Source organism: Ptychodera flava, chromosome 1, assembly GCF_041260155.1.
Source record: "Ptychodera flava strain L36383 chromosome 1, AS_Pfla_20210202, whole genome shotgun sequence".
In the NCBI taxonomy this organism is placed as follows: domain Eukaryota; kingdom Metazoa; phylum Hemichordata; class Enteropneusta; family Ptychoderidae; genus Ptychodera; species Ptychodera flava.
The window spans coordinates 33,495,965-33,518,902 of record NC_091928.1 but is presented as its reverse complement, the minus strand read 5'-3'; the positions used below and the strand labels follow the sequence as shown (position 1 = coordinate 33,518,902).

General features: G+C 36.4%; 1 protein-coding gene across 4 annotated transcripts; it reads left to right on the top strand.

The window, feature by feature from the left end:
• The first annotated feature begins 793 nt into the window (after window positions 1-793).
• On the top strand, window positions 794-17,400 carry LOC139135650 (CD151 antigen-like). Of its 4 annotated transcripts, none has more exons than XM_070703175.1 (8): window positions 794-999; window positions 3,077-3,158; window positions 6,441-6,632; window positions 8,076-8,150; window positions 12,511-12,609; window positions 14,368-14,541; window positions 14,948-15,031; window positions 15,442-17,400. In XM_070703175.1, exons 2-8 carry the CDS (start codon window positions 3,099-3,101, stop codon window positions 15,505-15,507), a joined length of 750 nt encoding a protein of 249 aa, XP_070559276.1. In that variant the 5' UTR covers window positions 794-999; window positions 3,077-3,098; the 3' UTR covers window positions 15,508-17,400. The 4 variants fall into 4 exon arrangements, with proteins under 4 accessions (XP_070559276.1, XP_070559266.1, XP_070559293.1 ...); XM_070703165.1 differs by lacking the exon at window positions 12,511-12,609 and adding an exon at window positions 12,336-12,434 and having other exon boundaries at window positions 833-999; XM_070703192.1 differs by lacking the exon at window positions 794-999 and adding an exon at window positions 1,752-1,880.
• Window positions 17,401-22,938: the final 5,538 nt, after the last annotated feature.

Genomic DNA, 22,938 nt, shown 5'->3' with positions numbered 1-22,938 from the left:
AGTCAATCTGTGGTGAATATTGTTCATTATGTTGATCATAATACTTTCAGTGAAGTTGCAAATATGTGGCAAAGGTTCAAATTTACACAGAACTGCAATATATAATGAAACACGTGAGCATTTACAGTTCATATCTGGTTGTAAACCTGGGCTTACGTCCCTGACGTACGCCCAACTGAGCTGAAGCACTCCCTTGTCAATGACGTCATATCCATGTGACCCATGGCTTAATACACAATGCGACACTGTTCACGGCTCCAAAAGTTAATGTACAACTTTGCATTACCAGTTAACTTCAGCCGTCATAATTCATTATTCGCCAACATGCGATTACCTCCATTTTTTTTCATCAATATCCACAACACCCTTCTCCGGCAAAATAAAACCGCATCATTAGTCTTTTGCTCATCGCTACCATAAGTGACAAACGTAGTATTTTGCAATTTCCAATTTCGTGAATATGGCACACGAAAATCTTGTCACAGCGTGGGTGTTTATAAAATGTATCGCCGCGGACTGTAGGCACATAGTGATGTCACAGTCCAGCATTTTGGCTCTTACTTTACGCGTTGTACCTCCCTCACCAGAATCCATTTTACAGTGAAGTGCTGTATTTGTTGAAGTTATTCCAAATTTCATGTGAATACAAATCGTACAAATAATATTTTCTGTCTATACAATTTTGAAAATAAATGTTTTCTTTGTCGCTTTCGTCTTATAAACCTGGTTTAGAAACGTTTGTTCATGTTTTGTATCGAACACTTAAAAGGCGTCATGGCTGGCAAGTAAGACCAACGGGTGGGAGTGAGTTCAAAGGTTGGACGAAATCATCATACTGGCATATTTCTATCGCTATAGTGACGGGCGGGGTCAGCGCTAGATTTTAAGTCCACCATTTTAACGGTCTCCTCGAATCTTAAGAAGTTTGTGAGAGAAATAGTCCACTTTTGGATTAGTAATAGGACTATTGGATAAAGACCGTCGTATTAATCCTAAGTGGTAAGTACTAGCCTCATTGGGTCTGTATATATGCACCATTGTAACAGAAAACTGTGACAAAACACCATGTAGTTTCCTGTCCGTTATACCATAGCAGTTAGAAATTGTGATAATTTCGATCTTATCATTTGATAAGATCTTTCTTACAACATCACATCTAAACTAGAGTTCAATACAGCTAAATTTCAATTTGCAACCTTAAGCATGATATTTCGAGTTGTGCTCTTAGGGAATCATGTTACACTGAGAACAACAATTTGAAAAGTACGAAAATTCCAGCAGCTAACTTTTATAATCCAAGATGGCCGACTTTTACAGGTGCGTGTACAGAAAACAAAAGAACATCTGTCTGTGCATCCGCGATCAAATCACCAAAATGCCTTGGTGTTTTAAAACTGTTACAAACTCAGTGTTTTACACAAGAATTGTGTGAACAGTTGAATCCAGTGACGTCATCGAATAAAATCGGTGCAAAATGCGACATGATGATCGCCTCCATTATAGTTTGGTGGCACTTAATAAATAACCAACTATTGAATTATGGAATTTTGGAGGCAAGCTCCTCAGTGTATAGAGGGCCATTATAATTCTTTTCAATTTCACAAAGCTCTATCCAACTATACAGTCATAGCGTGATAATTATGATAAAATTGGTCCTTATTTTGTGAATTACTCTGTGGTGGTCGCAGGATGTACCGCTCTGTAACGAGCACGGCATTGTTTACTTTGCTAAGTTAATAATTACCGCCGATATAATACGGCAGTTGAGCGGGAAGCCATATGTAATTTATTGTCGTCGTGTTTTGAAAGGCTGGTAAAAATTTGGACGAATTTCTCGCCCACTTATCTCAGCCGGGGATAAAATTTTGCAGACTTCATAGGTATGTTGCTGTCGTTTGTTACATTTTCATGTTAAATTGGGGATGAATTAGGCTTTTCCAACTTCACATGCGCGTAGCATGGTACGCGATGCCTGTATGAACGACGGATGCATCGTTATGATCTTGGGGCTTTGAGCTTGGCCTTTCAAAATAGTTTTTCCTATTTTTGCAATCGCATAATTTACAACTAACGTACGATGCAATTATACTTAATTTTGCAAGTTTGAGGCTTACATTTTTTTAAATCAAACATCATGGCGGCGACGAAAGCGTGGACCTTATCATTTCCCCGTTTTGTTCGTTTTATTGTGGTTGTAACGTGGTGTGCTTGATTTTCACACACTTGGTGGCTTTCAGTGGAAACCAGTTTTCAAACCTTCAACATATGACTAGAATTATGTCGCCTAGTGCTTTCCTGTTTTCACGTAATATCACCGATAGCCAGACCATGATTGTGTCAATTACGTCATGCGTCATTTGTACTAAGACAGCGATGTGTACGTATACGGCACTCCCTGGGAAATACTAAGATGGCGGTATCAAAAACCTTCAACATGAATTTGTGACCTTTGTTAAATGGCGGGTATACAGCGATTTTTATGATAAATTATGCAAGCAAAACACTATTTTGAGATAACGGTAAACTTGTACACATACAAACTAATTACAGGCAGGTAAATTTCGCACAAGTGCGCTAAAAGTTTTTGATTTTAGGCCTAAACACGTGCTCGCGTACGGCACGCGATACATCATCAATGACCTTAGACGGTACAGAAAATTTCTATAAATACATTGCAGCACCAGTACTCAAATTCGTACATCACGTTTTCTAGTGATATTTTGTATGGCAACAGCTAAAATGTTTACGGGATATAATGATTGGGTTTGCAGTTTGGACTTGTCTCGCCGTATGTAGGTTGCATGCGCATTGCATCTGCGCTAGCAAACCGAGAACCACACTAGGGAATGATGCATTGCAAATGGCACAGACGACGATTTCTCGATAGAAGAAAAAAAACACTGAAAATATTTTCTTTTGAGCTCTTTGTCACTTTTTGACGCATTCTATGTTATTTTCAAGATTGTGTTTGTTTATCATCAGGCTTACGAAACGAACATGAACTCTAAACAAATACAGTCACTCCACCGTGAGGTATATGTGAATCACACATTGTTCTTGTTTTTTCTTGCCAAAGGTCGTGAACAACAGAAGTCACCATGGGTCTTGGAATGGGACTGATTCGTTTGCTGTTTTTCATTTTCACATTCATCGTCTGGGTAAGTATGACGTCATATCAAGCTTTAAGAAATAAATGTTCTGTAAAGGTAGACGCGTCGGTTGAGCTACCAGAAAGTTGATAAAAGTGGAATCAGCTGGCCATTGCTGTAGCTTCTTATAGAAGTGGATGATAAGACACCCCCCTCCCCGGTCGTGAGTTATTGGACTTAAAACATTTGCAGGGCACTGCTTCCACGAGATCAAAGTATAGGACTAATTTCCATCGATCTTGATATTCGTTCATTCGTATCAATCTACAGCGTGTTGACAGATTCTCAGGTTGACAAAACGGAATGCAGAGTGTAATTTGAGCGTAAGAAAGGAGTTTATTATTACACTACGTGTATATTTATCGTACCGACCACCTGTTGATCGAATGCGAAACATGATGAGAAAGTTATGTTAGTTCTGATTTGTTTGAAATGACTCTGCGAGGATTAAAAACATTAATTATCTTTGGAATTATTTAAGCAGTCACCCAATGTGTGCATTAATTCGTCAAGTTTGATAACCTTTGTGTTGCGATGGCGACCACCTGTTGATTCAAGAAGCGCGGACGCTTTTCATTCATGCAGGCTGACTTCAATTTCAAGGCGGATTGGATAAGTGCCATGTTCATGATAACAAAATATCGACCCTAGGCCGTCAATTCATACTCCTGCGTATACTTGACATTGTAAAATTACAATGAGTCTTTTGTAATTTCTGATTCCTGGAGTTCAAGGTTGACGAGAATGAAATCATGCAAAGACAACCGAGGAAGTCACGGTATTTCTGTTTGGAAGTACGTCAAAAACTCAAGTCATCGTCCGTCCTACATCGTCAAGACGACAATTTCACGAAGGCTACAATATTATCCTGTTGCAGTGCTATGAATTCTCCAAATATTTTTGAATGGGCCTGCGAATAACTGTCAAAATAATAATTAAAGGTCATATATACGCACGCGCGTTTTTCGTAAACTGCCATATTCTATGTTCATCTCGGGACAATATAAGCGGACAATACTGTGCTAAAATTGTTATCTTAAATACTATATTTCATGCAGGCATACAGCGAATATAAACAAAAATTCACAATTCCTGTAAAAATGAACACAAATCTTTGTAACTCATACTGTAGCATGATTTAGCATTGCACGATAATTTTGGTCAATAAAGTGAGCAAAAACGTAAATACCATTCCCACTTCAAAGTCAGAATATTGCCGCCTACAGAATATTTCCTCAATTAGGTCACACTCTGTTTAAAATGGTGTAATAACGCTGTGATGCTTTCCTCCTTTGATAATTTTGAAGTTTCAAGGAGTTATCGATCATTAACAAACCAATAAACTTTTAATGTACGCAGCATAAGATGAATAAAATAATATACGCAGTATGAGAGGTAATTTTTTGACCTGACAGTAAAATCCTGCACCCCTAAATTTTATCTACAAGTCTAGTCTGATCTTAGGAATCAACCACGCTATATTTTTGTGCTCCAGGCAGTTGAATTGTCCTTCTCAGTGATACTATTCATCTATTAAATCTTTTTTTTAAAATTTCGTTTCCTTCCATTCTGAAGGGAAAATGGGCGAAAACATAAATTGAGTATGAATCATGAACGGCATTATGATAAGTCGACCCACGCTATTTACCAAGATGGCGGACAACAGAGAAATGCAATGAAGACCCCGGATGACCCCCGTTAGGTTATGGGACTGTATTTATAATACGCCTTGTTCAGATAAGAATTTGAGTCTGAAGGTGTTGTTTCAGTTAATTCTCATTTTCTAAAGAACTGAGTAGCTGGCATTTCTAGCAACCTCTGTCAAAAGCTGAAGTGTCTTAAAGCAAATTGATTCACCGAGAGGTCTTGTGAAAGGAATAGATTTTTTATGCGTGTGTTAAAATATAATAATTATCCGATGGCGTTGCTCAAAGAGAATTCTAGATAATATCTTGCACAGGTATGTAACCGAACAACGTTATTCTGAATAGGGTTGTAAACAAAAATACTGATAAAAGCACAATCACCCATTTGTTTCCTGTCAAGGTCAAGTGCACACACGTTTATTTTGCGGCTTATCAGTTTAATATAGTGCTAACGAAAATTTGCAAAAAGTGCATGAGGTTGAGCGCGTCAGTTCTTTCAGAAAGCTGCAAAATTTTTTACGAATGTTATACACATTTAATTTTGATCTGACGTGACCTGTCTGACCGATGTTATGTGTGCAGGCTTGCTTTGGGTTAATATTTAATTCAACAATGAGATCAGATAAAGAGCAGGGCTATTGAGGGTAGTAACAGCACCCCGTTAGAACATGATAGACTGACCGCCAAGGAACAAAGTCTGGCGTTATCTCACATGCCGAGAATAACTAACGTGTGACGTCACCTCGGATATGTGTGTGAATTAGCATGGTACAAATACAGGCAGTATTTCTTATCAATATCTGTGAAATGTAAACAATCGCATTCCAAGGAAGTTATGATTTTCAGTCGTTTTTCATCGGCTCTGGATAAATGATTGCCTGAGATATTTGACTTAATACTTTCAAGGCGTGTGCAGCGTAACCGTTTATGGAAAAAATAGGAATTTAGTTTTCATCATGTTATGAAGCTAAACTATGACGTTCAGAATTTTTACATTACCTGCCAATAATGCCAGATATTCAATATAATGTCTCTTACACGCAAACACTTCTATGGTTAACAGTTACGCGTTCATGTCAAACTTGAATTCGCCACGTAGTGAAGGCTAGTGTTATGGGCATGTCAAGCACTAGGTTGGTGTAGTCTGTTATAAAATGTTGCCCGTTGTTTATGTAGAATGCGCCTTGGGGACAGATATTCAGACTCTCAAACTTTTACAGTACACTTTGGTCTGCCACTTGTGTTTAGGGCTTACTTTGAAGCTTATGGAGTAAAATAATCAATTTTTTTTCGCGAAAATTGGAAACATTCCCGTGAAGTTTTCAACGGATTGGAGCGCATTTTGAATTTCAAATTCCGATAAATATTAATGGGCATTTTTTTCTAAATTACTGAATTTTGCACGGTGACCAGTGATTTTCATTCTTGATTTCGAAAAGGTAACATTTCAATGCTTCCTTACGGAAAGTTTTAGCAACGGTTTAAGTCTTTCATCTTCGAGGCGCACGCTACCTTAATCTGCCGTTGCCAAAACTTTGAGAAGAATATGGAAAAATAAGAATTTAAATTATCTGAAGGGGAACATGACATTCCTCTTGTACTTCTTCACACCTTTTATTTATGTCGTTTCTTCTTTTACTTTCAGATTTGTGGTCTTGCCATCCTCGGAGTGTGCATATGGCTGGCCATTGATCAGCATTATTTCCAGGACCTGCTAGGGTCGGAGATGTTCGAGGCGGTGTTGTATACGTTACTCATATGTGGTGCGGTAATATGTCTCGTGGGCTTCTTCGGCTGTTGTGGCGCCCTCAGAGAAAGCAAGTGCCTCCTGGGAACGGTAAGTCAGTTCAAAAAGTGATTACTGAACGGTTTGCAACTGTCCGTTCATTTTTTTTACTTCAAAATTACTGGCTATACGCAATGACAAGTAAACAAACAAACAAACAAACAAACAAACAAACAAACAGACACACAATAACCTGTCCTTTGTAATCCAACAAGATTTGACACTAAAACCAATTACTGGCTTTACGCAATGAAAAACAAATAAACAAACAAACAAACAAACAAACAAACAAAGAGGCATACAATAACCTGTCTTTTGTAATGCAACAAGATCTTGCACTAAGACTATAAGACTATGCAAGTGCCTTTTGATATATCCTTATACTGGGAGCCCGTGTTCGAAAGCCCGCCAGCTCCCAGCCCAAGCAATATACCATAGTCCATCCTCTCACCTCTGCATATCATTCATAACGTAACTGTCCCCGATAACGAATTCTTTTGAAACTTAAAATTTTTTCAGGACAAAAAAGAGGAACTTCGGAAATCGGGTCAGCATATATTTTTTATAAATCCACGATAGAAGCGAATTGGCAAACAAATAGATTTGAATTACATTATTAGTGCAATCATTCGCTACATGAAATCCCACGGTAACTGAAACCACAAAGAAATCCGCGTTTACCCAGCCACAGAGTAACACTCTCTGAGCAGATGCAAACATTTCGCGGTATGACTTTCCGGTATATCAATCGTGGCGCATAAGAATTCCTTTATTTTTGTAACGGGTCCGATTCATTTGTTCAATAGGCTGACGATGAATACCGTTAGTTTGATAGAAAATTAAACTGACGGGGATGCAATATTGACTGAATGTGATCGATTTGGTTTGAATTTTGTATTTCCTAAAAAATAACAAAATAAATAGTTCTTTTTATTAGTAATAGTCTTGATGTCACGTCGCATTGTTTTCTATCAATACTTACGTCGATAGCTTGCGTCCCTTGCACGGTCTTCTTGCAAACCAGGCTTTTCTGTTTACTTCGATTCGTTGTTCTGAGCACAATTCGACCGACCGGTTGTCGGAAAGAGACTCGGGTTTTACGACGATGCTGCAAGGTTTGGCTTGATGTGCCTCGGCTTTCGGGGCAGTATGTCTGCTAATACCAAAGCTGGTTTGACAGTGGACTCTATCCATGTTTTTTGAATCGAGCACACTTCGTTGTATCGATGCAAAGCTGCTCGTTTTAGGATTCGCTCTAAAGTATTGATTGAAATATTAAGTCGGACGTGGTGACACAAATACCGGATGAGCTCAAATAGTCTACAAAAAAAAATAGTGTGGAAGGAACAAAATGTATTTACGCGAAGCTAGTAGATGTAAAAAACAAAGTCATCATCTATTCCTTTGAGCACATTCATCTATTTATCCACAGTGGTCTCATTAAACGGTGTATACACCGACAATGACGTCATACATTATTTCCTTTGTTTTCAGTACTTCGTTACTATGCTGATCGTCCTTATCCTGCAGTGCGTCTTGGCGATCCTGGCCTGGATCTATCACGACTTGGTGAGTACAGTGATCGTCATCGCAAGGCAGGCCGTTACCATAGCAAAGCTTTGGCCATGTACGCTGACTTCTATCACCAATAGCTTTAGATTGCCGACTAACATTGCATGTTCGCCCCTTTGCGGAAGAATAGGTGTGCTTCGCTTTAATCCAGGACTGGTGTTTCAATGCTCGTGATTCACAGCTTTGATTGCTTTATTTTTGTGACCTTGGCTAACCTTTTGGAGACATGTTTATTCATCAACTAACAAGTGAAAGTATAAGTCATCCTAATCTTGCTTAGTCTAGTCTAATCTGCTTAATCCCGTCTTAAATACACCCAATAAATCAGGGTATACTTAAATTTTGAATGCATGAAAGCTCCATCTCTAACAACTAACACTTTTATCCATCTAACAACCCTAAACTATATCTAGTCTTATCTAATCCAACCTGAAAATCATAACAGTACCTAACTAAGATCTTGTCTAGCCTAACCCGTTCAATTCTGCATGAATGTCACTTCTCTCCATAACATCACCGTCTTTCTGCCGTCCACTGTTTATCGGGAAGAGAACGGCGCCCTCATACGAATTCAATCCTAACACTACCACCAATCACCAATCACGTCATAACATGCTTTAAATGTGACGTTCGTCGATTTCAAAGTGTTTTGAGTGTATCTCTCAACATTGTTACTCATACCAAGATAATCACATCATACATTTTTCCATATCTTTGAATGTCCACTGACGCTTGTCAGAACTCTTGGAGATACATCACGTTTTTGGCATGCTCAGCAATTACATATTTGTTACTGCACGTTGTCAAATTTACAAAAAATACAATTGCGTGATTTTTCCATCCGTATGTATTCATATTTTTCCACATATATTGGGAAGGGACATTGACATTCTTATTTTTCTCTACGACACTTTGTTACCATGACAACATTTTACGTAAGATAACTTGCACAAATACATATCGCAACGAAGCAACACACCGACATGATCTAACATCAATTACTCACAACACAAAAACACATGACATCACAAGATGGTCACATAAGGGACATGACATGTTACACACCGTGACAAGATATGACATACCCTATTAACACGACAATTCTATCACAATGTCCTAACGTGGCGTGACATTCCATTGTATAGACTGTAATGACATCGTATTTGCCTCTGTGCTTTATTTTCATATTCTTTAACCAAAATCCACATCCTCCATTCTTAAAACGACGTGAGCGAAATATGATATTGGAGTTGAAATCTGTCATAAGACATCAACATGCTTATTATGTCATCCCATACCACATATTTATATCGTTTATTTACATATGTACGTCAAATATGTATGTAAGAGCCGAATATGTAATTGTTTTATTATGACAATAAACATGTGCATAATCATAGTACAGTTCTCTTCATGAGCTTTCGAGTTGTGTATCACATTGTTATAATCACAGCGTTCAACACGAGCAATTCACAACACTGTCTACATTGCAGCACAGCACACGAACATCACAGAACTCACTGCATAACACAATCATAAATACCTCAAACTTACATCACATCAAATAATGTAAATCACACCACTAAACATTTCCACACTTCAGCACTGAACTTCATACTGAACTTCATACTGAATACGCACGTATCACTCAACATGCACGTCGAGGCACGTCATAACACAGCACAACACATTGTTAAGTATGTCTAATATCAAAGTATCCTCTCTGTGTACCGCAATTTTGATAGATCGTGAAATAGATTTGAATTGTAAATAATACTTTATTACATTAACCACTTATATCACTATGCATACATTATATGTGTTAACAGATTCAATACATGTACATATTCACTTCAATGTTTGGTTGTTGACTTTTCATAGTTTTCATAGTTTTCGTGTCTATCACAATACAGTTTTAGAAAGAAACATGCCGATCCTAGGATTTTCAAGAATTGTAAACATTTTAAAGAATTTCAGGTTATTTTCGGAAAATCTAACTTCACTGTACATTGTACCTAAAAGTTAAAATATTTACCAGAAACACTGATGTCATGTAATTTCAAACAGTCATGTATGTTTCACTTTACAACGGTTTTGTCTCACTAATAGGATATTATCCAACCCATAAAACAGCACAACAACTCTGTGAATGACAATGAAGTCTCTCTTGTAACTTGTCTGATAAGCATACATGCCACACTTGGCATCGGGATCGTCACTAAATCAGCAGGAAAGAAAAGATAATTTCCTCTTTCTATACTTAATTCAGGATTTTTTTATCGCAGTGACAAAATTTGTAAGTTTTATCCACTAAAAAATATCGTAAGGATTTTTTCTTCCCTATTTAACCAGTCGCATGACATTTGCGATAATTGATGACGTCATCACGGATGTGCTTTGTTGTCCATTACCTTCAAACAACCTACTTTGTTGTCGAACATTATTTTTTTATTGTTAAAAACCATTTACTTTTTAAAATCACAAAACATTTTTTGCCACACACGTTCCCTTTGCTGTTCACGTATTCCACGTACAACCATGTCAACGTAACAATTTTCCAAATTAATTACATGTACATGTCATCAAGTCAAAGGTCTGTTTAAGTCAATCCGTACTCATTGATGCCCACTATTCTGTAATTTCTTGTAATACATGTACCAAAACCAGCATCAGATTCATACCCTGACTCGTGATTCCATGTCGCATTATCTAAAATCAATTCGTCTATCATGACAACCTGAAGATAACTGAGATATAATATAATGCAAATCTAATATTGCCGCCAAATTTTAAAAAGAATGACTATAATTGTGTCTTATTGTGATGAGGCGGATTTCCATAATACAATTGACGTAATAAATGTAAATTATGATAATTTCCAAGGCTACAGTATGCAATATTACCAGTCCCACAATGCTATTCGACTTTATTGCTCAATGATAGCACTGAAAAAATATCTTTCAGTGAAATTTTTCGTCAAAGTCATAAAAGAATCGATGGATATTCGCAAAATCTTGAAGCATGGTTGGAAAAGAAAGTTTTGTTGGCCGTTGCAAAGAGTGAATTTCTCTGCGTTGTACGTAAACTTACCATAGCTATAGTCAATTCGATTATCAGATAAGCAGACTTAGTGATTTTTTTTGCGATAAGTGTGAAAATTGCTGCATAATCTTGCCATGAGAATTGGTTCATTTGTTCAAAACAGAAAGATTGGGGCTTGTTGAATGCAGAGATTGTGCTTCGAGTAATATGAAAAACCTTTCGGCCTTCACTTTGCTAATGTGGTTTTGAGAGCATAGAAGTTTGATCGGTTTCTGAAATTTTAGATAATTTGTTCAAATCTTCATGTTGTTATTATAGGATATTCTACTTGTGTTAGGAAACGCTTTACGCTGAGCATGGGTCTTCCACAAGAGTGCTTTACAAAAGGGACAAATAAAAATTACGATTAGCAATGTATCAGTCTATTTATGGGTTCAACAACAACCAGCACTTTAACGGAGGGAAACAACTCAATTGACGGGTAAAATTGAGAATGCAAGAGCAAAAAGACACGTACTGTTAATACTACTGCGACATACCTCGAAATTGAAAGACCCAACGTTTGTCAAACTATTCCTTGATGGAGCTTCAGACCACTTTCATTCAAAATCAAGTCTATAAAATCAGAGCTGCAACTTTTGGTGCCAGAGAAACAAAATAACCAAAAATTTACCGACACTTGAAGTTTCAAAATGGCTGCTGTCCCTATATAACTCTACGAGAAAAAAATCTATTTGATATTTTCACAAAACCAAGATAGTGAAACGTTCACTTTCTCCACAATCTTCAATATGAATCCACACAAGTAGACTGGCAATAGGAATTTTAGAGTCTGAAAAACTGTCCCCTAAGTGCAGTCTACCGAAGCTTGTAGAAAATTCCTGCTCAGTATCGTTTCCTATTGCTCTGTGATTTGACCCGAAATCATGTGGAGGCAAAGGCCAACTTGAAAAAGTCAAGATGCACGATGAATATCAGAAGACCTCAAGAATTTTGATGATGTTATTTGCGATGACCATTTATACGTATCATATGCGATAACCTCCAATGGAATGTGACTGAAGAGGGCAGCCTGCTTGTGTCGCGGTTCCCACGGATCTGATCAACTCAACATTTTATTTTGTTCCTCAATTCTTTTAGCTTGTTTGGTGGTTAGATGACTATCTCCAACGTTCCATTGACTATAACTATGGCTTCTATTACGCACACACACGGGGTTGGGATGAGTTACAACGCGACGTAAGTACCGCCTCTTCTATACCTCCTCTTCAAATGTTCGAAGATGTGAATTTGTTATTTGTTTTCTCCACTGTAGCTCATTTGGTGGCTTCATTTCTTCCTGCAACGATCGATCGATTATCGCTATGGTTACAGATACGCCCACACACGCGGATGGGATCAGTTGCAGCGTAACGTGAGTAACCATGGAGACCGGAAGAGAGAGCAGATTTAGCGTTACTCCACTAACCACCGATGTTTTGTGGTTAATTATCGCTTGCATGGCTATAGCATGGCGGCTTAACAACTAACACTAACACTGAGAGTTTGTTTCAGATTTCTACTATTTATTTCAGCTTATTAACCCCTTGCTTATAATTAGTATCTCAATTTGCTTGTGCAGTGCACTTTATTATATCTTCCTGCAGACTTTGTGCGCACAAGCGAACGTGATGGACGCATGCGCATTCAACGCTTGTTCTTCCCTACTGTTTCTTTCGAAATCAAATCAAAGCGTTTCCGCAGCTTATCAATAACAAATTGGCAGTTCAAAATGCATTTATTAGTAAAGAAATAGAAAAGCGACCTCAACAACGAAAATTAGACCAGCGTTCTCGTTGGTTTGCGCGCATGGGAGTTATTTCGAATCAGAGACGGTGTTGCCACTGAGCCGTGACCACCTGTTGATTGACGCATGACCTGACGCAATACCTAATGTGGAACTCTGGACGGAAATTGACGTCATCAAAGTCCCTAAAATATTCATTTAACAAAATACGAAAGTAGAGTCAGTTTTGCATATAGTCCATCGATAACATGTGATGTGTTATCTCATTGTTTCACAACTTTGTTTTCGCGCATGCGTAGGCGTACTTTCCAGCATGGATGTATTTTCCTCTAATACTTAAATCTGCAGCTTCGTTACTAACAACTGTAGAAAGCTGTCAAACATGAATGCAATGGAGATGTGCAAAAGTCATTGTCAAAGTTGTTGCTTATATTCAAATCAAGAAGCAAATATGACTCGACAAATAAACACAAATTATTTTCGGAAGCAAGTATCGGCATTTCCATTCCTATTTGGCAGCTTTGTACATTAGGTGTGGTTTTTGCCTCCGACTGGCAATATCTATGCAAAGATTCTCCTTTCAGACCGTCAGGGTGTTAAAGGACGCTCTATCTCTCTGCAGATTACTGTCAGACCCTCTCCACTGTTGATCCCTATGCTGCAATCTGCGTGTAGTGGTCTTGTAATTTTTCTGTCGCTTCTGTTTCTTGGAATATGTTGGCAGTAGTCATACTCAGAATTATCTTTTAAGTTTGAGAAAAGGACAGCATATGTAACATCAGATATTAATTTCAATATTCCATTTCTTGCATCAATCTAGACCTGATATCATGAATGTCTGTCATACAAAGTATATCGATGTATTGTAATTTAGCCCGAACTTACATTTGTTATATGTTACCGTATAACATCTATCATCATACGTGTTCAGTCCTCAGTGTGTTTGCTTGATGAAAATGTCGCTCGTCAACTCCCATATGGAGCAGAACAGTAAATAAACTTTCGTTGGCATACGATCTCTACATACGACAGAAAAATATATTACCAATTAAATGTACACAAATGTTCCAATCGATAAAAGTTCAGGAATATTTACATAAAAGAGACCAGCCGTAGAAAGTGCTCTGGGATCCAAAGTTCCCAAATGAAATTAAAATGCACTCTCATAGTTAGTAGTGACTGTAGAAACTACAGTCTTGTTTCATCAATCCCGTCTCCAAAACAAAATGACGTAATTTCTGTGTAATCTTGGTATTTATCTGACTCGTTTAGGCAAACATACTTATACAATATCCAATTTTAATGTTTTCGAGTCTAATATCTGTTGATAAGACATATACAATTCTTGGTTTCTAACTCCAACAAGCTGAATTTTATCCCTTTTAGTACCAATGTTGTGGATCCAAGACATACAAGGACTGGCAGACAAGTCGCTGGTATCTCTCTGACCAAACCCAACACCAAGCCGTACCCCGTGCCTGTTGCGAGAAGGAGTCTGATTTCCCAGCGTGCACCCGTGGAACTATCAAGGCGAATAATCCGGACATGTTATGGCAAGATGTAAGTTTTAGGGACGATCACAAAATTGTTCGAGGGCAGTGAACAGATATTGATAGAAATTCCTTTTTCACTCAGAAAACTATGATGTAAATAACATCGAAATGAGACATGTCATGCAAAAATCAGGGAGAAAGTATGCATTTAGGCAGAACTATTTAAAAGTTAGTACTTTTTACAGTCAGTGCTGAATTTAGTCTTGAAGTAAACCTGTCGGCAAATGGTAGAATTTTGGATGCTAGGGAACCTTATGGTTCATTCCATGTTAACACTTAACATGGATTTGGCTACTTTCAATACACAGACATGATATATAGTACCCATCATCTACTCATTTGCTAAATGCCTGCTTGTCTGATAGACATATTCTGATTTTTTCTCATCTTCATCATCACTTTGTTTCTCCCAGGGCTGCTTGACGTCTATGATACAATGGGTACAGTATAACTTGGAAGTGATCATCGGTCTTGCGTTGGCAGTGGCCATCGTTGAGGTGAGTGTGTGTAGACAATTAGCTGTAAAGAGATGGCACCAATGTAGCCCTCAAATTTACAAGAAATGTTGCACCTTCGGGACAAGAAAATCTGACTTAGAGTTAGAATGTGACCTTGTGACCCCGAAAATCCAACCGCAAACATCAAAATTACTGTTTGGATGCCATTCTTCGCCGGACAGAGGATTAAAAAGTCTACGTTGACCATGAAAGCAGACAGTGGAAGGGCAACTTCACCAGTTTCATTTATTATCTGAAGAGTCGTGTCATGCGATGTAAAATTTTGAAGTCCGACCGAGTGCAGCCTCAAAATTCCTTAAAATTTTGACATTGCCAGCATGTATGTTTTCTCTTGAAGTAGGATATTAGTTTTATCACCAAATTTGATACACTCCTATTCATTTCAACAGGTCTTCAGTCTCATCTTCGCCTGCTGTCTGTACCAGAGAATAGAAAAGGAGGCCAGCTACGTCTAGACAAGTGACAAACATGACAGACGCAAAGCATTTCAGCGGGATCACACAATAATAACACACTTCATGGTCGATGAACAATAAACAATATGTGAACTGTTGTTACATCAGTCAAGAAGATGTGTTCATCATTTTTTAATGCCCTGACATATTCAGCATATAATTGTTCATCGATCCGGAAAATAAAGGGTGACCCATGTGGGGACAATGCCAACGTATTACCTTTTGTACATTGTCAAATTCATTAAATTTATGAGTAAAATTTAATTTGGCCAATCTATGTCAACATGAATCAAGAATCATTCATGTTTGAAGGAGAATATCCTTTATTCACCTTTATTCATTAGTTTTAGTCTTGATGGATTTTATGATGCTTTACAAGCCGCAACCAGAGAGTTAGCCAGTAGTTAAATACTGAAGAGACATGTTACGCAAACATCTTTCATATAAACTGCCCTTTTTCTGGAAAAAATGACACCATATAAAAGCCAATCCCTCACATTTTAATTTTGTTTATGATACATCAAACTTACTTGAATACTTCTTGATATGGTGATCTTAATGACAAGATCAGATAGATCTCTCGTCTAGAAGTAGTACTTATGTATCATAATAATTTGTTTAAAAAATAACAAATGGGATACATTCCCAAAGTCATTAAATTTTGTAGTGATACTTTTTCTTTCCTTTAATGGCGCTTTGAACTTGACTGACAAAGGTGGCCACTGTATGTTTTAAAACCATTCCTAAAGTAGTGCTTCAATGGGTACTGTCTAAATGCTCCTGGTTTAGTTCATATCATTTTTTTTAATTCAAAGTATTGAATGCCATTCCCTGATATGCCTAGACCTTTCCTCTTAGTCTCTAGTTTGAGCTATGCAGCATACTCTATTAAAGTATTGGATGTAAAAACACGTTCATGATGTTACTCAATCGCATATATTTGTTCAAAGAGTCTTCTAAACTTTACTGTCCTTTTTCATTATCGACAAATGTGTAATTGATAAAATTACTATAAGTTTTTTCACTTCCAGGATCGGACTTTGATCATAGTTCTTGAATGTTACAACATTTTTGATGATTACATATAAGTGGAGTTATAATTTGGAGACTTCATTAATAAAACTAGATACTATGAGGATGTCTCATATTTGTACCATTTATCTATATTTTATTTGGCATGTATTTTATGATTGATATACAGCTCAGCATAGCACCTGTACATGAAAAGTGTGTTTCTTTAATTTGAGAAAGCAAGTGAATTGTACGGCTAAAGAGGAATATTTTGTTAGTCTGCATACTTAGTTTAGTTTTTCGAGGACAGTACTTCACTTTTCAAAAGCAATTGTTGTCCATATGTGTAATTGGCGTGGTTTGGGAGCGTTTTACCGTTCATTTTCAAGTTATTCTGTCGTTGTTTTTTTATTTGGGAATCTCTGATGATGAAAGACCATACAGGAACCGATAATTCACGGCCGAATTTCGGCACTTGACCGTTAATCTTACCTTCAACAAATTTTTCATACTCTGCATTAAAAAGAAAACGTCACAAACGGAGAGTGTAAAACTTGGCAGTATCTATGGACAGTCTCGGAAGGTCAATAGCTGTCATATTGACATACTTTTCAATTGCCTACAGCAGTTATTCTTAGTTTCATGCCTCCGTGCTGGACTAGTGAAATTGAAGATGAAACTAGTGTATACAGCTGTTGACTGTTTAGTGGGAATTGGAAAGTGGCATTTTCTTTTTTATTATTAGCGTTTTTAGTTATGTTGTTGCAATAATATTCCTTTAAATGATTTACAATGAAACAAGTCATGCAGATAATGTATGTAAGTTTTGATGTTTTGTATTCATATATTGAAATAATTAATAATAAAATATCTATAATTTTATTTCTCGTGTGTGGGTAATTTATTAAAAGGAACTACGGCTCTAACATCGGTAAAATACCTACACGTATGAAAACCAACTTATGTATGCTGAAATACTGAGTATTCACCTTGCAAACACAATCTATGTTGTAAAATATGAAATGTTGTTGTTGACAAATGAATTTTTGTCACTGACAAGAATTTAGTTGTCATGACAACAATAATATCAGATTCTAAACACATACAGGCCTTGTTGACAAGTTGAGCGCTACATGCATTTCAGCAAGATTTTGAGGGCACATAAAGATTATTTTACAAGCACAACACACATACTGGAAAACAGGCCCAATATCCAAAGTTAGGAGTTAATAAGGGATGTAATTAGAGTAGAATTAGTGAATTTATATCAAAGGATCTCCGACATGTCAGTTATTGCACTGCGTAAATTCTAGGCAAAGCAAAACATTCAGTGTTAATGCTAGGCATAAGGATGAACGATGTATGGTATCATTTGGCAACAATTCTGCTCTTTCCAAACACAAGTGATGCACCTGAGATAACTCTGCTAACATTTCCAACTCCAATTTCTGTACAAACTCCGCACAGTTACTCTGTGATAATAAGCTGAGAAATTGACCTGGATATTAATCCTGACAATGAGCTGAACTCCCACTTATGACATTTCAGAAATGGGCCATTCTGAGTTATTCTTTCACTATGGTTCAGCAAGTATCTGCACTGTTGCACTTCAGACAGTGTCTGCCCTAAATTCCACTCCGAGAAACAGTCCTTTTATGGAAGAAGCACTAACAAATCATTAAGAATTTTCAAAGTAAAAACAAGTCTGTCAATTTTGATCACATTTGGGCTGTGCAGATCTACGCCGTTTTGGTACTATAATGGCATTAAAACCTTGTTACACAGACATGTTCACTTTCAAAAAGTGATTTCACATCTTTCAAATCAAGGGAAATTGATATCCCGTAAGAGACCAGAACAATATCAATGTAATCGATGTTACAAAACTATAAGTGTCTCTACTATCTAGCAGAAAAGGACTTGTTTTAGAATCTCTACTGATTTTAGATTTTTCATTCACTTTTAAGGTAAACGACTACACTACAAATCATGGTCGGCCACATTTATGCCAAAACCAGTACAAGCGACCTAGCGGCCGATATAGCTCCGCTGTGTTTATGTAGAGAGTAACTATTTTTGACACATGTTGATGAAGAAGGTGGAAATCTTTGATAGCTCAATGCAATGGCCAGAAAAAAGTGGCTAAAATAAGCTGCAAAAATACACAATTTCATCATACTTTGAATATCACATCGGATCATCCCTAAGAACATGTCAACCAAAGCTATCCGATGAGTAGTTTTTTGAGAATGAAATTTTCTGACCAAAAATGGCAACATTGCCCCAAAAATACAAAATTACAGATTTCATCAGAAATTCAATATATATTACTTAGCTCATCTGTAGAAACCTGTATACCAAATTTCAAAGCTATCAGAACAGTACTTTTTGAGAAACAAACTTTTTGACCAAAAATGGCAAAAATTGCCCCAAAATTACAAAATTACTGATTTCATCATAATTTCAATAAATATCATTAAGGTGATCTGTAGGAACCTGTATACCGAATTGCAAAGCTATCAGATGAGTAGTTTTGGAAATACACATTTTTTGACCAAAAATGGAAAAAATTAACCCAAAATTACAAAATTGCAGATTTCATCATAATTTCAATAAATGTCATTAAGTTTATCTGTAGGAACCTGTATACCAAATTTCAAAGCTATCAGATGAGCAGTTTTGGAAATACACATTTTTTGACCAAAAATGGCAAAAATTGCCCCAAAAATACAAAATTACAGATTTCATCAGAAATTCAATAAATATTACTAAGTTCATCTATAGAAACCTGTATACCAAATTTCAAAACTATCAGACCAGTACTTTTTGAAAAAAAATTTTTTGACCAAAAATGGCAAAAATTGTCTTAAAAATGCAAATTTGCATATTTCTGCACAATTTGAACAAATCTGAAATAGATCATCCCTAGGGACATATGTACCAAATATCAAAGCTATCTGACTTGTAGTTTTGAAGAAGAAGATTTTTAAAGATTTTTTTACCAAAAATGACAAAAATTGCCTTAAAAATACAAATATGCAAATTTCACCACCATTTGAACAAATCTGATTTAAGTCACCCTAAGTAAACTGCATATTAAATTTAAAAGCAATCGGACAAGTGGTTTCAGAGAAGAAGATTTTTTTACCAAAAACAGCAGAAAATGCCCCAAAAATACAAATATGCAAATATCACCACAATTTGAACAAACTTAAGTGAGGTCACCCCAAGTGAACTGCATATAAAATTTCAAAGCAATTGGACCTGTGGTTTCAGAGGAGAAGGCAATTGTTGACGGACGACGACGGACGAACGACGACGGAAAATCAACCTATTTGATAAGCTCCACGTCGCTGACAGCGGAGCTAACAAACAGAGAATTATTTTTGGAAGGAAAAGTCAACGTAAAAGAATAACAGAGTACCTGTGGAGAACCATAACATTCTTAACTATTGACACTTTAACAGGTCTTCTTTAAAACATGAAACAAGCGACCTAGCGGCCGATATAGCTCCGCTGTGTTTATTGAGAGAATAACTATTTTTTACACATGTTGATGAAGAAGGTGGAAATCTTTGATAGCTCAATGCAGTGGCAAGAAAAAAGTGGCTAAAATAAGATGCAAAAATACACAATTGAAGATTTCATCATACTTTGAACATATCACATCAGATCATCCCTAAGAACATGTCAACCAAAGCTATCTGATGAGTATTTTGAGAATAAAATTTTCTGACCAAAAATGGCAACAATTGCCCCTAAAAATAAAAATTGCAGATTTCATCGTAATTTCAAAAGATCAAATTTAGTTCATCTTTAGAAACCTGTATACCAAATTTCAAAGGTGTTAGACCAGTACTTTTTGAGAAATACATTTTTTGACCAAAAATGGGAAAAATTGCCCCAAAAATTTAAAATTGCAGATTTCATCATAATTTCAACAAATATCATTAAGGTGATCTGTAGAAACCTGTATACCAAATTGCAAAGCTATCAGATGAGTAGTTTTAGAAATACACATTTTTTGACAAAAAATGGCAAAAATTGCCCCAAAAATACAAAATCGCAGATTTAATCATAATTTCAATAAATATCATGTAGTTTATCTGTAGGAACCTGTATACCAAATTTTAAAGCTATCAGATGAATAGTTTTGGAAATACACATTTTTTGACCAAAAATGGCAAAAATTGCCCCAAAAATACAAAATTTCAGATTTCATCAGAAATTCAATATTTATTACTCAGTTCATCTATAGAAACATGTATACCAAATTTCAAAACTATTAGACCAGTACTTTTTGAGAAATACATTTTTTGACCAAAAATGGCAAAAATTACCTTAAAAATGCAAATTTGCATATTTCTGCACAATTTGAACAAATCTGAAATAGATCATCCCTAGGGACATATGTACCAAATATCAAAGCTATCTGACTGGTAGTTTTGAAGAAGACGATTTTTAAAGATTTTTTTACCAAAAATGACAAAAATTGCCTTAAAAATACAAATATGCAAATTTCACCATGATTTGAAGAAATCTGACTGGAGTCACCCTAAGTATACTGCATATTAAATTTCAAAACAATCGGACAAGCGGTTTCAGAGAAGATGATTTTTTTACCAAAACACCAAAATTTGCCCCAAAAATACAAATATGCAAATTTCACCACGATTTGAACAAACTTAAGTAAGGTCACCCCAAGTGAACTGCATATAAAATTTCAAAGCAATTGGACTTTCGGTTTCAGAGGAGAAGGCAATTGTTGACGGACGACGACGGAAAATCAACCTATTTGATAAGCTCTGCGTCGCTGACAGCGGAGCTAAAAAGAGCAATTATATCATACCAGTATATTGATGGTGCACATCCTACAATGAATTGGTCAAGACTTGGAAATAACTGTGCTTCATTTGCAATATAGCATGGTTGGAACAGGCACGAGCTCTCACAGCTAGAGAAAAATTCCCTTTTGATGGTTCATGCCGGAATTTCAATGAAATATTATGATATAAGGCCAAACAAAAAAATATGTGCTGTTCCGATTACATGGTTTTAAAAAATAGGGTAGGTAGGTAGGGAAATTTTTTTTTTTTCATTTTTTTTTTATTTTTTCAATGTGCATTTTGTACGCGTTCAAACAAACTACCAGTGAACAATTTCCTCATGAAACGCACTCAAATTGAATACCAATATATTAAAATAAAATATTCATCAGTAGAATTGAAGTGTGTGGTTTATTAGACTGCCATGGAAATTGATATGGCTGAATAACAATTCTTTGACACGAAAGTGAACTGTTTATCTAAAGGTAAATCCTCAGCTTTTAGCAGTCACTCGCAAGAAAAACGCACATGCTTTACGTTGAAGTTGTTTGTAGCCTCGCCAACCTGTATATTTGTCTGTTGTACTTACAACCACGCCCCAGCAGCAAAACTGGCACATTCAACTTGAATAGAATACATTTTACATTCAGAAAAACCTGGATGGTGTTCCTCCAAAATTTCTTCGAATGTTCGGTTCTGTTTAACAGAAGACAAAAATCGACCTTTCTTCACCATGATCGCATTTGCACAAAAACAAAATTGAGTACACATTATGTCCATTGCGAGTCACCATTTTGTTTGCGACGAGGCCTGCTATAAGTAGGCATACCAGGCCCTTTTTTGTTCTCGGTTAAACTTACTTGAATTGTATGTTTTCTTGAAGATCTTGTCTCAGAATTCAAAAAACCGTTTGAATAATGGTTCTATCTTGTCTACTTCCAGGCTTACGATTTTTTTAGAATTAAAATATGCTCGATTTTTTGACAAAAGGTAAAAAAATTTCAACATATGGCTGAGAGTCATTTTGTGGGTATCCCTATGAAAAAATATAGTTGTATAATAACATTAATTCTCTAACTAATCTGCTTTAAAATACTTTTTGTGCAATATATTGTAAGAGTACGGTATAAGGAGCTTTTGTTTTCTTTACACAGAGACTTGAAAATGCCAAAAATTTTGTGAGACAGAGTTGAAAATTAATTGGAAGGCACCGTGTTACGTGTATACTACCAGTCAAAAAGCCATTTTTCGCCATTTTCAAACTAATGTAATTTTCAGAGTTTTTAAGCTAGCTCTGTCAAATTTTGGACTATTAAACTTGAGTAATAACAATCAGATCTGTAAAATTTCTTAAGTGTTACATTTGAGACATTCTGATATTCAAAAAACCAAAAATCATAGGAATATGAATAAAATAAGTCATTGTTCAACTGATCAACTCACAGTACAGAATAATCCCCCCGGAGCTGTCCTTTTTTACACAAGAATATTACTCCCCCCTAAAAAGCTGTCATCTTGTTGTAGTCAATTTTCCTTTAGCATTGAAATCTAGAGCCAGGGTTATGATTTTTTCCTTTCCTTTCCTTAGATTTTT

What these genes read in the sequence shown, in the direction of transcription:
- LOC139135650 (XM_070703175.1), top strand. Translation starts at nt 3,099, where the DNA reads ATGGGTCTTGGAATGGGACTGATTCGTTTGCTGTTTTTCATTTTCACA. An exon ending in GCAAGTGCCTCCTGGGAACG is followed by an intron (nt 6,633 to 8,075) that starts GTAAGTCAGTTC and finishes CTTTGTTTTCAG; the next exon opens with TACTTCGTTACTATGCTGAT. An exon ending in CGGACATGTTATGGCAAGAT is followed by an intron (nt 14,542 to 14,947) that starts GTAAGTTTTAGG and finishes TGTTTCTCCCAG; the next exon opens with GGCTGCTTGACGTCTATGAT.